This window comes from Borostomias antarcticus (genome assembly GCF_949987555.1).
Source record: "Borostomias antarcticus genome assembly, chromosome: 1".
NCBI classification, from domain to species: domain Eukaryota; kingdom Metazoa; phylum Chordata; class Actinopteri; order Stomiiformes; family Stomiidae; genus Borostomias; species Borostomias antarcticus.
This window is the reverse complement of record NC_140234.1, coordinates 48,159,484-48,174,635: the sequence shown is the minus strand read 5'-3', so window position 1 is coordinate 48,174,635 and position 15,152 is coordinate 48,159,484. Positions and strand designations below refer to the sequence as shown.

General features: G+C 48.1%; 1 protein-coding gene across 1 annotated transcript; it reads right to left on the bottom strand.

The window, feature by feature from the left end:
- Positions 1 to 939: 939 nt before the first annotated feature.
- Positions 940 to 12,354, bottom strand: farsb (phenylalanyl-tRNA synthetase subunit beta). The gene is made up of 17 exons (XM_084440203.1): positions 12,241 to 12,354; positions 11,541 to 11,596; positions 11,151 to 11,305; positions 10,879 to 10,951; positions 10,551 to 10,666; positions 9,705 to 9,855; positions 9,489 to 9,597; positions 9,327 to 9,397; positions 9,168 to 9,229; positions 8,860 to 8,911; positions 8,677 to 8,738; positions 8,380 to 8,587; positions 8,206 to 8,286; positions 8,024 to 8,116; positions 7,669 to 7,786; positions 5,302 to 5,454; positions 940 to 1,409 (listed from the first exon to the last, which is right to left on the bottom strand). The coding sequence occupies exons 1-17, from the start codon at positions 12,296 to 12,298 to the stop codon at positions 1,258 to 1,260; spliced, it is 1,770 nt and encodes a 589-aa protein (XP_084296329.1). The 5' UTR covers positions 12,299 to 12,354; the 3' UTR covers positions 940 to 1,257.
- Between the last annotated feature and the right edge of the window lie 2,798 nt (positions 12,355 to 15,152).

The following is a 15,152-nucleotide window of genomic DNA, read 5'->3' as shown; positions in this document are numbered from 1 at the left end:
CCTCACGGTTGCTATAAGTATAGTATAGCTAGTCTCTTTATAACGATATTCATCACCATGCTTAGGTAATACATAAAACAACCTTTTTGTATTTATTTTTTACCCAATATTGTTTTATACAGATTGTTTTCAGATGGGTTTTCGGTGAGGAATGATTTCCATGTTCTTGTGATTTCCCTGTGACCTTGAAAGGGGAAGGATGAATAAATGGATCATATCATTTTCTACATGCTACAGTATAAACCTTTCAGACAGCATGGAAGCTACTGTATACGTGTCTTTTACTAATAACTAATTCATACTAATGAATCTGAGCACTACGAGACACATGGTTCAGGGCTATCAGTTACATCGAGCCAAGATGGCTTTGTCCAAACAAACACTAAATCCAGTTTGCAGAAACCAGAATGAAACATGTCCGACTGCTTTTCCACTAATGCAGTCATACAGCAAAATACATGATTGCTGTGCCTTGTGTGTTCCTGTTAAAGCTGGAACTCTTCTCCTTCCTCTAGGGGGAAAGCAGATCTACCAGAACAGACCAGGGGGGGGAAGCAGATCTACCAGTCCAGCCGCTTCATAAACCAGTCACTTCTGCCCCTCCTGGAATTTGACCTACTTTGTAACGCCCGATACGTGAATAGACCAAATTTGAACTTTGATTAACTGTGTCTCAAAAGATTTAGGCGTGTCCCACAAAGCGCTAATCATCATTGGTTTCTGATGGCTGTACACTTGAAATTTCAACATATGAAACAAAAGCACAGCGGCCTCTCCGCACCTCAGTATGACTCAGAGGACAATAATTGGCTTTTAATTCCCGAACTCAACTCCCTTCCCTGCTGATGCGTGACCACTGACAGCAAGAGCCTCAAAGATGAGTCACAAGCCCAGATTTCTCATTCACTTTAATTGCTACGGACATAAATGACAAACAGCCACATGTACATGCTGATATTCTAGCATTCTGGCCCAGCGTCTTTGTGTCTTCATATGCTGATGTACATTTCGTCTGACGGAGTGACCACACATGACGTCATCTGAACGGGTCATTTGGACGTGGAGGTCTGCTTGCTTGTCTGGGATTTTCACACGAATCTCTCACTGAGATCAACACATGATTTAGGAAACGGTTTGTGAGCGTGGGCGTCAAAATGGGCTGGGCTGTACTGACAGACGGCATGTGTTGTGACTTTTTGAATGACAACATGAACAGATAGTGTCATCAAGTTTTTTGAGGGGAGGTGGCCGATGACATCACAGGAAGGGCTCGATGTCGATATCCAGGGCGGAACATGGCATAGTCAACTCGAAGCGGTTGATGACATCAGGGTGAAGGACCCCAAGGTGTCCAATGCTCTTCCCGTATGCAAAGATCTCCGCACAGCGACCGGGGAAGAAGGTGGAATCTGAGGGGGAGAAACAAGAGAGGAAGTTAGGCTAGATGTTGTCGATGGTTCTCCAATGATGTGCAGCATCAGGTGTGGTCAGTTACAGAGGTCACAGAGACAGGGGCCACAGAGACAGGGGTCACAGAGAACAGGTCACAGAGAACAGAGGTCACAGAGAACAGAGGTCACAGAGAACAGAGGTCGCAGAGACCAGAGGTCACAGAGAAGAGGTCAGAGAACAGAGGTCGCAGAGACCAGAGGTCGCAGAGACCAGAGGTCACAGAGAAGAGGTCACAGAGAACAGAGGTCACAGAGGTCACAGAGACAGGGGCCACAGAGACAGGGGTCACAGAGAACAGAGGTCACAGAGAACAGAGGTCACAGAGAACAGAGGTCGCAGAGACCAGAGGTCACAGAGACCAGAGGTCACAGAGAACAGAGGTCACAGAGAACAGAGGTCACAGAGAACAGAGGTCACAGAGAAGAGGTCACAGAGACAGAGGTCACAGAGACAGAGGTCACAGAGAAGAGGTCACAGAGACAGAGGTCACAAAGCGGAAAGCGCTGGAGAGAAAGAATGTGATGAAGAGATAAGTGTGATTCAAGAGATAGTAAGTGGGATGAATAACTGTAGCACGAGAGGTCAAATCAAATAAAACTTTATTTGTGTAGCGGATTTCAATGAGACAGACATCTGACAATGTGACAGACATCTGAGATATGATAGACAATGCATCTGACGTGATGCAACACAACCTAGACACAGTAGAACCTAGCCTGGCTTCGCCAGACCCAATTCGCAAAAACGCAAAGGCAAAAAAACTCAGTTGCTTTCCGATTCCTGCTTTCCTAAGCTACCAACGGGCTCTGTCCGTCATCTTATTAAACCTGCCCCATATTGGATAAACGGTTGTGATTGGCACGAACACATTTCTGTTCGAGCAGATTCCGTTAGACTGATCTGCGGAGTGAAATCAAATGTGAGCTCGCGAGATCAGGCTGGAAACGCCAGGCTAAGTAGAACCAGACAGACAGATGAGTGGGACACTCCAGACTCCCTACACTATTCCCCCATGGTGCACCTCTTCTTCCAGCCCACCATTAAGGTGTTCGCTCACAACTGGATAAATGCTTCCAGCGGCAGAGCACTTTCAACATGCAAGACTATTAAGCTCCTATCACAGCATGACAACCAAATAAACACTAGCTATACTAAATGCCAGACCTAAATCACAGTCCAACTACAATCACCATCGTCTTCCTAAAGCATATATCGTCTTTCTAAACCACATAACGTCTTCCTAAATCACTTATCTTCCTAAACCACATAACGTCTTCCTAAGTATATCCCACATATCGTCTTGCCATGTACAGCAGCGACACACACTAGCATGCGCACGTGCACACACAGGCACTCGCCCTCCTCCTGCAAGGTCGGTACTAAGCAGACAAGAGTCAAGACCAGCATGCTTTGGCTCTCTAACACTGGAGGGGAAGGGCTCCCATTTGACACACTTGTTAAGTGAAACATGGGCATCTGCTTCTTAAAAGGCTTCTTCCTCTGTCTAATCCCTCAGCCTCTTTCCTTCAAGCTCTCAGCTCTGTTTACTCCCTTGAGAGTGTGTGTGTGTGTGTGTGTGTGTGTGTGTGTGTGTGTGTGTGTGTCTGCGTGTTGGGGGGCGCTCACTGACAGCTAGGGTATTCCCACTGCAGGTCTCCAATCCCCTCCCTCTCCATCAGAATCCCACCCAGCTCCGTCTCTCTGCCCAACTACGCTCACTCAGGCCTGGGCTGCAGTGACAGCCTGGGTGGGGAGGAGACAGTAGCAGGGGTAACATTGCCATTTCACCCTCCTGATGTGCATGACTGTTTGTGTGTGTGTGCACACGATGGGGACAGGTGAGCTCTTAGATAAGGTTGTGACCCTATAATGGGGTTAAGGACACACTGACATATGGAGCAGGCTAATGATGCATTGAGGACATAGGCGTAGAATTGCATGTGGCGTGAACTGGTTCCCATTATCTGTGGAGTGAAGTAATTAATTCCGATGTGCCTCGCAGTGGCTACAGCTAAATGGACCGATTTCGGCATGCGCGCATTTTATCGGTTCTTTCTCAAATATTCGCTTGATCTGAAGGCTCGTATATCACATCACAAAATCAGGTCTGGTTGACAGCTGCAGCAAAATCAACAAGCTATCCAATCAACAACCTGGACTCTTTCTTCCCTCCCTCCCTCCCTGGCCTCTGCCGTGAGCTCTCAGCCCGCACGCTCCTCCCTCGTTAGCGGTTCATTGACAACGACAGAGGGAATTTTGATTTAGCAGCAAGTAAGACTGAAATTTATAGGCTCACATTCAAATATCCTAGCCTACTGCCAGACACAGAGGAGGAGAGAGATGACCCTGTGTGCTGACAATGGTATAATCTTTGAACAGTAAGTTATCATAGCTCAGGGCTGTCAGTCCATACCTCAAGCATGGGCGAAGATTGTCAAGTCATCTGAAAGACTCAAAACAGATCACTAAAGGCAAGATAACGTTACCGTTAGCTGAGGGTGTTTGGGGATGTAGAAACTATTGGATAACGCGGCTAGCTTTGAGCCGTGACCAGGCTCACTCGCCCTCCGATTGCATAACATTAGTAAACAATGTAGCTCACGTTTTTTCTAATCCGATTTGCTATCAATTTGTATGCAGCAAGCACATGTAGGCCAATTGAATACATCCTCAGTTCCGGAGGTTAATTAAAGAAACAGTCATCAAGATCATTTGATGCAGTTGCTCAAAACAGTAGGCATTTGCGTGAAAGTTAATAGTGGAAAAAAAAAAAGTGTGCTACGCGCGCTCGCATTAGAGTCCCTACCAAACCTCTCATCACACCTACATCATTGATCGAGGACTCTGGTGTGTTGTGTGTGTATTTCTGCAAAGGATGTATTCTCTGTGTGTGTGTGTGTGTGTGTGAGCACTCTCAATGTAGCAGTGTGTAGTGTCTGCATGTTTACTGTAAGCTTGATGGCTTAAGTGTGTGTGAGAGAAACCTCAGAGTGAGTGTGTGTGTGTATCAGAAAGCTCAGAGGACGGTGTGTGTGTATCAGAAAGCTCAGAGGACGGTGTGTGTGTATCAGAAAGCTCAGAGGACGGTGTGTGTGCACACACACCGTCCTCTGAGCTATCACTGTGCTTCAGATGGGCAGACTAAGTGCCCGTGGGTGGGCCAGCCTGCATCTCCCTGTACAGCCAGGCACAGCACTGCAGTAGCAAACGTGACTCACATGCAGACCCTGCCCCCTCCCTCCCTCCCTCCCTCATACTCCCTTTGTTTTTCTATCTCCTCATCTCACTTGGTCTTCCCTCCTCTCTCCCTTGTTCTCTCGGTTTCTCTCTCCGTTTCTCCCACCCCCCCTCTCCCTCTCTCCTCTGTGAAACTTGAGCCCATTGATTTCCATCCCGTCTGACTGGGGGGCGCTAGAGCCACGGGCTTCTGCCTGACCTTGGAGCCAGGGAGGGAGAGAATGGAGGGGGGAGAGAGACATAGGGAAGGTAAGGACAGGGTAGAGAACGAGAGATGGAGGGAGACAGAGAATACAAAGAAGAGGGTGACAGGGAGAGAGAGAGAATAGGGAGGGAGGTGAAGCTGGAGATGACCTGCAGAATCCCCCGGAAACACCGATTCAAAAACAGCTCAAGAAAGCTCGTCATCAACAGAGTGGGAAATGCCCTTCAGACATGACTGTGCTAAAAATGGACTTGATAGTACCGCAATAGGGAGAGTTTGGTCTCCATCAGTGTGTGAGCACAGCCCTGTTCCAATAGTTGCAAAATAGTCCCCCCCTTCATAAACCCTGGACTGAATGCACTTGACCAATCAGTCGAGAATCAGAAGCCGTGTGTGTGTGTGCCCACCCTCTGCAGCCTGGATGTGGTAGCCCTGGCCCCGGCCGGGCCGGACCGCCAGCAGCTGCATGACGCGGTCCAGCAGGCCGTGGATCACCTCGAACCCGGGGCTCTTGTTGTAGTAGATGGCCGACAGGCGGCGGTTGTTCCTGGCCCCCACGTCTGAGGAGGGGGAGGTGGACATGGGGCTGTCAAATTCTAACTTAGAGGGCCACGCTGAGGGTGGTGAATAAAATCAGGGGCCAGACATTTATTACAGTGACACTTGACAACTCAACAAACTACATTTGCACAACAGTAGCATTACATTAGTCATTTAGCTGACGCTTTTATCCAAAGCGACAATAATTGCATTTAATGTAGGATAAGCCAATGTACTACTTGCCAGAACTCACAAGTGCATCTCCTTTCTAAAACAAGTGACTAAGAGCATAATCTAGTGCTGAAGGCAAAGTGCAAGAATAGCAATCTAAAATAAAATAGGTGCTTAAGAGGAAGAATCGTGGTAGTACTTCTAGAAGATATTAATTTTGAGCCTGCGACAAAAGTTGGGCAGCGACTCTGCTGTCCTGACGTCAGTGGGCAGTTCATTCCACCACTGAGGGGCCAGGACAGAGAAGAGTCGTCACCGTGTCGATCGACCGCTGGGGCCTTGGAGTGATGGGGCAACCAGTCATCCCGAGGTAGCAGAGCGTAGCGGTCGGGAGGAGGTATGTGGTTTGACCATGGCCTGGAGGTAGGAGGGGGCTGTTCCTTTCATTGCCCTGTAGGTTAGCGCCAGGGTTTTAAACTGGATGCGAGCCGCTACAGGGAGCCAGTGTAGGGAACAGAGAAGGGAAGTTGTGTAGGAGAACTTGGGGTGGTCGAACACCAGGCGAGCAGCAGCTTTCTGGACAAGTTGCAGAGGTTTAGTGGTTGACGCCGGGGCCCCAGCAAGGAGGGAGTTGCAGTAGTCCAGGCGGGAGATGACCAGGGCCTGAATGAGCACCTGCGCCGTTTCATCAGTGATGAAAGGGCGAATCCTCCTGATGTTGTAGAGCATGAATCTGCAGGAGTGTGTGACAGGTGTGATATGTGCGGAGAATGACAGTTGGTCATCCAGGGTCACACCCAGGTTCCTCTCAGTCCGAGTCGGCATCACCACTGTGTCTTCAATGGTGATGGCCAGGTCCCGGTGCGGGCAGCCCTTCCCCGGGAGGAACAGCAGCTCAGTCTTGTCCAGATTGAGCTTGAGGTGATGCGTCGTCATCCGCTCAGCCAAGCACCCAGCTAAGCGTGTCTCCACTTGTGTATCAGAAGGGGGAAATGACAGGACCAGTTGGGTGGCATAGCAGTGACGACAGGACCAGTTGGGTGGCATAGCAGTGACAGGAGAAGCCATGCGAGCGAATGACAGAGCCCAGAGATGTAGTGTACAGGTAAAAATACCCAGGACAGACCCTTCCGGAACATCGACCCGCTCCTGGTAGGAGTGTCCCGTCAGGTAGGATGCAGACAGGGAGTGCGTGTAGCCAGTGACGCCTTTCTCCTCGAGGGTGGAGAGGAGGATCTGGTGGTCTACTGTATCAAATGCTGCTGACAGGTCTAGAAGTATCAGGACAGAAGAGAGAGAGTTCGCTCTCACGGCATGGAGTGACTCCGTCACTGCGAGGAGGGCGGTCTCTTTCGAGTGGCCAGCCTTGAACCCGGACTGGTGGGGGTCTAGGAGGCCGTAGTAGGCTACTACTTGCCAGTACTAGCCTACTACTACTGGCCAGTAGGGAGGTGAGACAAGTTGCCTTGGTGCATCTGGTCCTCCCATAGATGGTTTCATTTGAAACGCCTTTAGAGTCCCGCATGTCAGTGATCAGCAGCTTTCCACCCTGGAGTTTCACATTCTGAGGATTGAGTTGCTCCATTACGTCACACGAACGCCAGCCACTTTTCATCCTCACGCTCGGGGTTGACCTTCTGTTTGCTTTCCATGAAACGTGCGATCTCAACGCGGGTGTCATAAAATCTTCGCGACACTCCCTCCCCCCCCGACTCAACCAGCGCACCTCGGTGTCGTACAGCACATCCATCCATTAGAGTCTTTCTCCTCTAATCGTGCCCTGAATCGCCGGTGATTTAAGCTCTGTGAATGAATAAAGTTCACCGGGGAGCTTTAAGTGGAGCATCTCATCCTGCATTTCAATGTTGTAGCCCATTGTCAGAGATAAATTTAACACCAGCGCACCTCCGGCATTGTTATTGACATATGTCAATGTCACACAGAGCCTTTACACTGTTGCAGGGGTTAGTATACAGGAGTAAGTCAATTATAGAAAGCGCGCACGTGCGAAGACTGCACGCACGCACACACGCACGCACACACGCACGCACACACACACACACCTTTGGTGTCATCCTTCAGCACTACGTCAGAGATCTCGAACAGCTTGAGCGGCAGCGGCATCATCCTGTTGGCAGCCACCGTCTTCAGCAGGCCTGAGAGGAGTGTGGTGCGTGCCACCTGGTGGACAGAGAGGGAACTGCTGTTAGGAGACCGTGCCCTGCGCCTGACTCAAAGTCAGAGAGCGCCCCCCTGTGGAGGAAACACCTGATTGATGGGGAAGGAGAGAATTCTGTTGAAATGGTTTTACAAGAGATATCTGACTAAATCAGCCTTAGAATTGAATATGAGCCATACGGATAAGAAGGCATAATGGGGAGAGAAAGTGACACTGAACAGTGTTTTCTGAGTTCTCACCTGGAACTCGGCTGTCTTGGGGTTGGCGATGTGAACCGCCCTGGTCTCCGAGATCTTCTTCCCCAGCTTGTCTGCAATGTCCTCTTGAGAACACTACACGGGGAGAGAGATGAGCGCCCTTCAGAGTGAAACGAACAGACAGCCACTAGCCGTGTGTGTGTGTGTGTGTGTGTGGTCTTTACCAGGGCGAAAGTGAGAGCTTCCGTGAATCCAGCAGCAGCCAAGTCCTGTCTCAGCAACTCTGAGAGTTTGTTAAGAGGGAGCTGAACATACAGAGAGAACACAAAAACATTAATATTTATATATGCTGTGGACGAGTGTACACACACACACACACATACACACGACCCTCTGACCTGATTGGCCACGGTGTAGGTGCGCGGCGTGGTGCGGACGATGTTGTTGAAGCCGTACGCCATGGCGGCGTCCTCCATGATGTCGCAGGCGTGGATGACGTCGGAGCGCGTGGGTGGGATCTCCACCTCGATCTCGTCGCTCTCCCCCGTGGCCTCTGAGCGCAAGCACATCCGGGTCAGCAGCTTGGCGATGCTCTCGGTCGACTCGCTGGGAAGAGAGGCGGAGATGGTGAACATGAAACCACGTCACAACGTTCATCTGACGTTAGCACTTCCGAATCGCCTCCAGTCACTCACGTGATGCCAACTCTGCGGTTGATATAATCGGCAGACAGTTTCTCCTTCCTGTAAGCCAGCTCCTAATGACAAGCAAAAGGGAGGAGCATTCGAGAGACGGGGGAGGGAATAGAGTGTTTAATTGTTTCAAATACAGGTTCTCATTGGTTTCCCACGCAAAGGTAAACTGGTGGAACATTGTACCGGGTACAAGCAGGTCCTCCCGTCAGGGTACACCACCTCAGCCTCTTCTACCCTGAGGGGGAGAAAGAGAGGGAGAGAGAGGGGGGGAGGGACAGAGAGAGAGAGAGAGAGAGAGAGAGAGAGAGAGAGAAAGAAATAAAAAGAAAGAGAGGAGAAGTGTTAGTTAAGTACAGCTGGGTTCCAAAACATATTTTCAAAATAAGATTACAGTCACATGGTGTTAATCATTTGGGTTCAATATTGTTTGGGTACAATGCATGGAACCATAATCATGATCAAAATATGAGACTTTGAAGTTGCTGACTCACGTGAAAGGTTGTTCACAATATTCACAGAACATTGTTACCACCATGTCCAACACTATTTTTGCCTGTGTAAGAAAAACACCGTAACCAACGGTTATGAAATGTCACTTCATTCAGAAATAAAACAATCGAAACAGTAATGTTTTATTTTCCCTACATTACCTTTGTAAGATCTGTGGCCGTGCACTCGATAAAAACATTCTTTGTGTTTAGAGAGATTTTGGAATGGTCCCCTGGGAGACAAAAAGCAATTTTTTAGATCAATACCTATACATCATGTGATGGGTTAATGGATGTGTGTGTGTGGGACACCTCAGGACTCACCGTTGATGATGGGAGGCATAGACAGGACAACGCCGTTGCTGTCGTAGATGACGGGGTACACAGGCTGGTCTTCAATAATGTGCAGGTACTGCTTCAGATGGCTGTCTGTCTGGGAGGGGGGGGGGACAACATTGTTTAAACACATTGTACAACACAATGAGGCTCTCTAGCCAATCACAGATCTTCCGTACAGAGGCTCAGCCAATCCCCGCTCACCTTATAGACACTCATGAGTTCGGCAGCGGTGTATTCCTTGGTCTGGTTGAGGGGCTTGAAGCGGATGTCCCCAGGGGGTCTGGCGGTGTAGGTGAAGGGCCCAGAGATGGTGTCCAGGTCGTGAGTTCCAATGGCCACCAGCGTCCTCTTCCTGGTAAGCAGGGCTCATCATCAACACCCAGACCATGGAGCAACGTCCAGGTAACATTGAACACAAAAAGGCTACAACCAGATATACATGATCCTATAATATATATGATCTGACTTTTTAATACATTAATACACACGCAGCAGAGAACTGTCAGGTGGTGCAAAAAAAAAAAATCAATACAGCCGAGTATATTTTTATCTACAATACTGTATTGATTTTCCAGCCCCTCGTATTGATACATAAAAAATGTTAAGCACAAGGGAAGACGGGGAATATATATATAGATACTGTATTCAAAATAAAGGATATAATTCAATCATCAATACATTATTCAGGTTTGAAAGTGATTGACTGCCCTCCCTCCGTCCCCCGCTCCCTGGAGGTGATCCTGAGGGTGGAGGGAGGGTAAGGATCACCTCCAGGGAGCAGGGGGGATGGAGCTTTATTTTCATCACCATTTTAACATTTCTAGCTAATTATGTATAGAGTATTGCAATGTATTGCAATATGCATCATATAATGTATCGTGATACAATCGTATCGCGACCCATGATGTGCGATACGTATCATATCGTGAGGTCCTTGCCAATACCCAGCCCTAGACAACTGTGGGTCAGCTAAAGCGCAGTAAGGGTTCACAGTGTGTTTGCGAGGACTGGATGTCGTCTGGTCTGCGTCTGGGCTGACTGACTGACCTGCAGACGTTCTGGTGCAGTTTATCCTGCAGCTCGATGAAGCTGTCGTAGCTCTCCTGGGTGAAGGCGATGTTGCGGAGCACGGCTGCCACGGCGTGGGGTCGCACCGCCGCGGTCTGTGTGGGCAGAGGACAGGCCACGCGCACGTTTGACTCGGGACCACATGCACACAGGCCCTCCGCTCGTCATCCTTTAACACCGCCACATTCTTATTCAAAGTCACTGACAAACACTTGGGCCCTGGGTCTGCGTATTCAGGACTGATGGGTGGGTCATCTCTGACCAGTACTCAAAACCTTCAAATCTTCTACCATGTTTCCCCACCCACCTCCTCAGTGATGACCAGCCTCTGTGGCTCTCCGCTGGCTGGACTCACACGCCTGTATCGAGGGGCCTGCATCCTGCAGCACATCCACAAAACAACACACAGGCCTGCATGAACCCGCACGAACTCTCCACGCTAGCCTATTGACACGGTAAAAAGGACTTCTGAACATGAAAAGTGGTCCACGCAACTGACCATGTGCCAGTGTTGTATGTACTGTATGTGTAAAGCAAGTATGTTGATCTGTCTGTCTGTCACGATGCACATGCACTTACTTCTCCATGAAGACCTGCAGGCCACGGACCAGCCCCTCCAGACACAGAAGGTCATAGCGGTTGGCTGGGACGTCGATCTTATACAGGATCACCTCTGAAGCTCCCTCTGCCTTGGTGTCCCCCTGCTCGCGGCTGATGATGTCCTTCTCTGATGTCTGGATGAGCACGCAGGCGTTGATTAGTTAGTTGGTTAGAATAAATATGGTGGATTTGACCACTGTCAATGTGCTATCCATGCTCTGTAATGTCCTTAAACTCAAGACATTAGGCAATGATTGTCATGTGGTGATACTGATTAGGGATAATTGACAAGTTATAAGAAATATCAATTATATATAATCAATGATCACTGAACATGCGTGAGGTTCGTCTATAGACTCATTCACTTACAATCTCATCGAGCTCCAGCCCAAACTCGAAACATAGCTCATCAAACTCCTCGTCAGCTGAAAGAGAGGGAATAGAACAGATAATTTTGCGTGATATGGTCTAGTTAGAGATACAATACCATAATGCAACACCTTAACTAGCTAGCAAGCTAACCAGTTAACATTTTGCTACTTGGGTGCTCTAGCTAGCTACAAGGCCTATGGGATCTGCTCATAAATTAGCTAGCGATATTCAATTGATCAACTGCAGAGAAAGATGTTGGTAAGGTTGTTTTAGAGATGACTGATGGAGACAGCAACATGCTTAGCTAGCCACAAGCAAACTAGCTTATTTGCATGGGTGGGTTGGAAATGATGCAATCGCCCTGAAATGGCAAGCTGCTTTCATAGACCTGTCAAACTGTTTTCATTCACAGCTAGCTACCTAGCCGCAGCATTAACTAACGTCGGTTAGGAGCAAATCTCCTAAATGGGCTAGCCACAGACAGCTTTAACGATATATAGCTAGCTAGAGAGCGACCGAGACAGGTCCACTACTTTGCAGCTGCCAGGTTGCTAACGTCAGCTATGAAAGCTAGCAAGTTTGAGCTAGCACATGTATCTAGCTACTAGCCAGCTGGCTAGGTTCTACACAGCTGTCACGGAGCAAGCGATTTGTGTTAGCCTATTCATAAACTTAGTAGATAAAAAAAAATACTCACTGTAGGTTCTGCCCAAAGCCTCGAAAAGAAGATCCCTTTTAACGCTGACAGTCGGCATGTTGTTGGCTACTTGACTGACCACCACAACTAGATCATGGATGAACTAGATGCTAATCTTCCTCTGCTGCATGGACCCCGCGAAGCCGGCTACAGCTGTCTAGGATTATGCCCAATATAAAATAAATACTTAAATGCAATTTCACAAACTGGCGTCAGACCATGAAGCTTTTGTGCAACTATTTCCAAACTTAAATACCATACCAAGTCTCGGTATCCCAAATGATAATACAAAATCTGCTGCTTTTTTCCCACTGGCAGAAATTGCATTTAAATGGGTAGTTCAGAATTTTGGACATAGAGCCTCATTTACGACTAACCAATAATGTTTTTGATTGATTGACAATCTTCAGCTGATTCTATGCTGTCTCTCGTTCAGGCGTTAGCCGCATGCTCTTTGAGCCAGAGAGAGGAGGATGAGCCAGAGAGAGAGAGGAGGAGGAGGAGCCAGAGAGAGGAGGAGGAGCCAGAGAGAGAGAGGAGGAGGAGGAGCCAGAGAGAGAGAGGAGGAGGAGGAGGAGGATGAGCCAGAGAGAGAGGAGGAGGAGGAGGAGCCAAAGAAAGAGGAGGAGGAGGCGGGCCGGCGGGCCTCTCCTCCTCTCTCTCTGGCTCCTCCTCCTTCTCTCTCTCTCTCTCTCTCTGGCTCATCCTCCTCTCTCCTCCTCTTCTCTCTCTGGCTCCTCCTCCTCTCTCTAATATCAATTCAATTCAATGGGCTTTATTGATATGAAAAAACAAATGTTCATATTGCCAAAGCAACAGTGGAATTACAGAAATATACATATAAATTAAAGTCTTATACATAAAAAGCTAAATAAATATAAGTAACTCAAGAAAAAAAGGAAAGAAAAAGTACTCATCCTCTTCCTCCCACAAAAGCTCCAGTACATCCAGAACAGTGCTGCCAGGATCCTGATGGGAGTGTGGAAATACCATATCACCCCTGGCATCTTTGCACTGGCTCCAAATCAACCCCCCCCCCCCCCCCCCCCCACGATCACAATAAAAATGATCAATCCCCCCCCCCCCGTCAACAACTCGCCCGACAATAAAATTAACGGGGAAGGGGATAAATCTCACTCCAAGTTTTTGGTCAAACTTGGCAGCACTGCAATTATATGGCGATTCCTCCGCGCTCCGCATATTTTAATATAAAAAAAAATATTAATATCATTAAATTATTATTATATTTTCAACTTTGTTTTCTCCAAACGGTCACGTTTGAATGGTGTGTTCAAGCGATGTGTTCAAATTCAGCGAACATAGCGAACGTTAGCGAACTATTTTCCGTTAGCTTTGTGTTCGCCGCAAACGTTTGCTAACAGAAGCTAACAGTCTGCAGAGGTAGTTCGCCAGTAACGGCACGAGGATTACAGGATTACTGACCCAGGCTTACTGGGGATGTGCTCCCAGATGGGGATTGTTGCGTTTATGCGAACTATTTGAAACGTTCATTAAAAGCCGTTCAAATGTGACCGTTTGGAGAAAACATGTTTGCGGCGAACGTTCGCCTCTGAATTTGAACGCAGCCCAGGTCACAGGAGTTCACCTTCGGATTAGAGTGCCACATCAGATGGATGGGACGGGGTGGTACGAGATGGAACCACCTCGTGCCACTCCTCGGTGGGACGACATTTCCTGATCCGGACGTGATGGTCATCCATCTCGGAGGGAACAATCATGCGGGGTGTTAGCCTCATGCACAGCACGAGAGAGGATCTTGGCTGGATAATTAATAACACCCCAAGACCAAATTGATGTTTTTGGACATCCTGGCGCGCCGGGTCTACCGATAGTTCGTATGGACTACGGGCCCGGCAACTCGTCAACCGTGGCATAGCTGCCTTTTTGGCAGTTGGGGATGCCATAGTGTAACCCTTCTCTTCTCTCTCTGCCTCACACACCAGTCAGGACGCCAGGTTCATCGCTCATCCAGCTTTTATTGCACACTGTCTGTTTTTAACACAGATCGGATGGTTGCTGTCACTCAGATGTGCTGCCCTTTACATACACACTCGTCCGTTGTCACAGTCAAAAGGGCCAGTTTACTACTGATTTAACTCATTTGAACAGATGCAAAGTGATCGTATAGTTTCCTAACTTTCCTAATTTATCTAAATGTATCTATGCACTCAACAATATCAAACTTCATACACATACATTTCTCCACACAATCATACCTGTTTTTAACACAGATGGGATGGTTGCTGTCACTCAGATGTGCTGCCCTTTACATACTAAGAACAAAATGAAAGAAAGAAAGGGGGAAAAGATCCCGCCGTCAAAACACCAGCCACGCGACGGGCAGTAGCCAGCCTACTGTAGCTAGCTAACGGCTCCCAAGACAGACACGTTAGCTCACTCGCTAAAATAGTAAAATACATCACACAAGAAGCAAATTAACCATCAGAAAACAAATAGAAAACAAACATCTGACAAATCATACAATCTTAGATACTCTCAATAGGATCTTATTCGATGATATCTACAAAACGGCAGAGCACGATCTCAACTCACCACACTCGTCCGTTGTCACAGTCAAAAGGGACGAGCAGGCAGCTTAACAGCAGATATACATATAGCAACCACCCACTCCAAACCACACGGGGGCGCTCCAATACATGGTCACATGTATGGTATGCCTGTATGGACAACCAGAACAATTCTAAGGTGAAGATAAAATAAAACATAATTTTGGCGAACTTCAATTATCAATAACAACTCTGTTACACTCTACCCTCCTGAATTCGGCAAAATACATAGAACACATGAAAGAACGGTCAGGTCACACACAGGAATCGAACCAACATTGTTCAACAATGTACCGTCAAGCCACAAGGCTGTTCCATAAGAAC

Bases quoted from the DNA above. Each gene is read 5' to 3' on its own strand.
- farsb (XM_084440203.1), bottom strand. From the start codon at position 12,298: ATGCCGACTGTCAGCGTTAAAAGGGATCTTCTTTTCGAGGCTTTGGGC. The intron at 8,912-9,167 runs GTGAGTCAGCAA...TCTCCCCCTCAG, and splicing joins TATTGTGAACAACCTTTCAC to GGTAGAAGAGGCTGAGGTGG. The intron at 8,117-8,205 runs GTAAAGACCACA...CTCCCCGTGTAG, and splicing joins AAGCTCTCACTTTCGCCCTG to TGTTCTCAAGAGGACATTGC.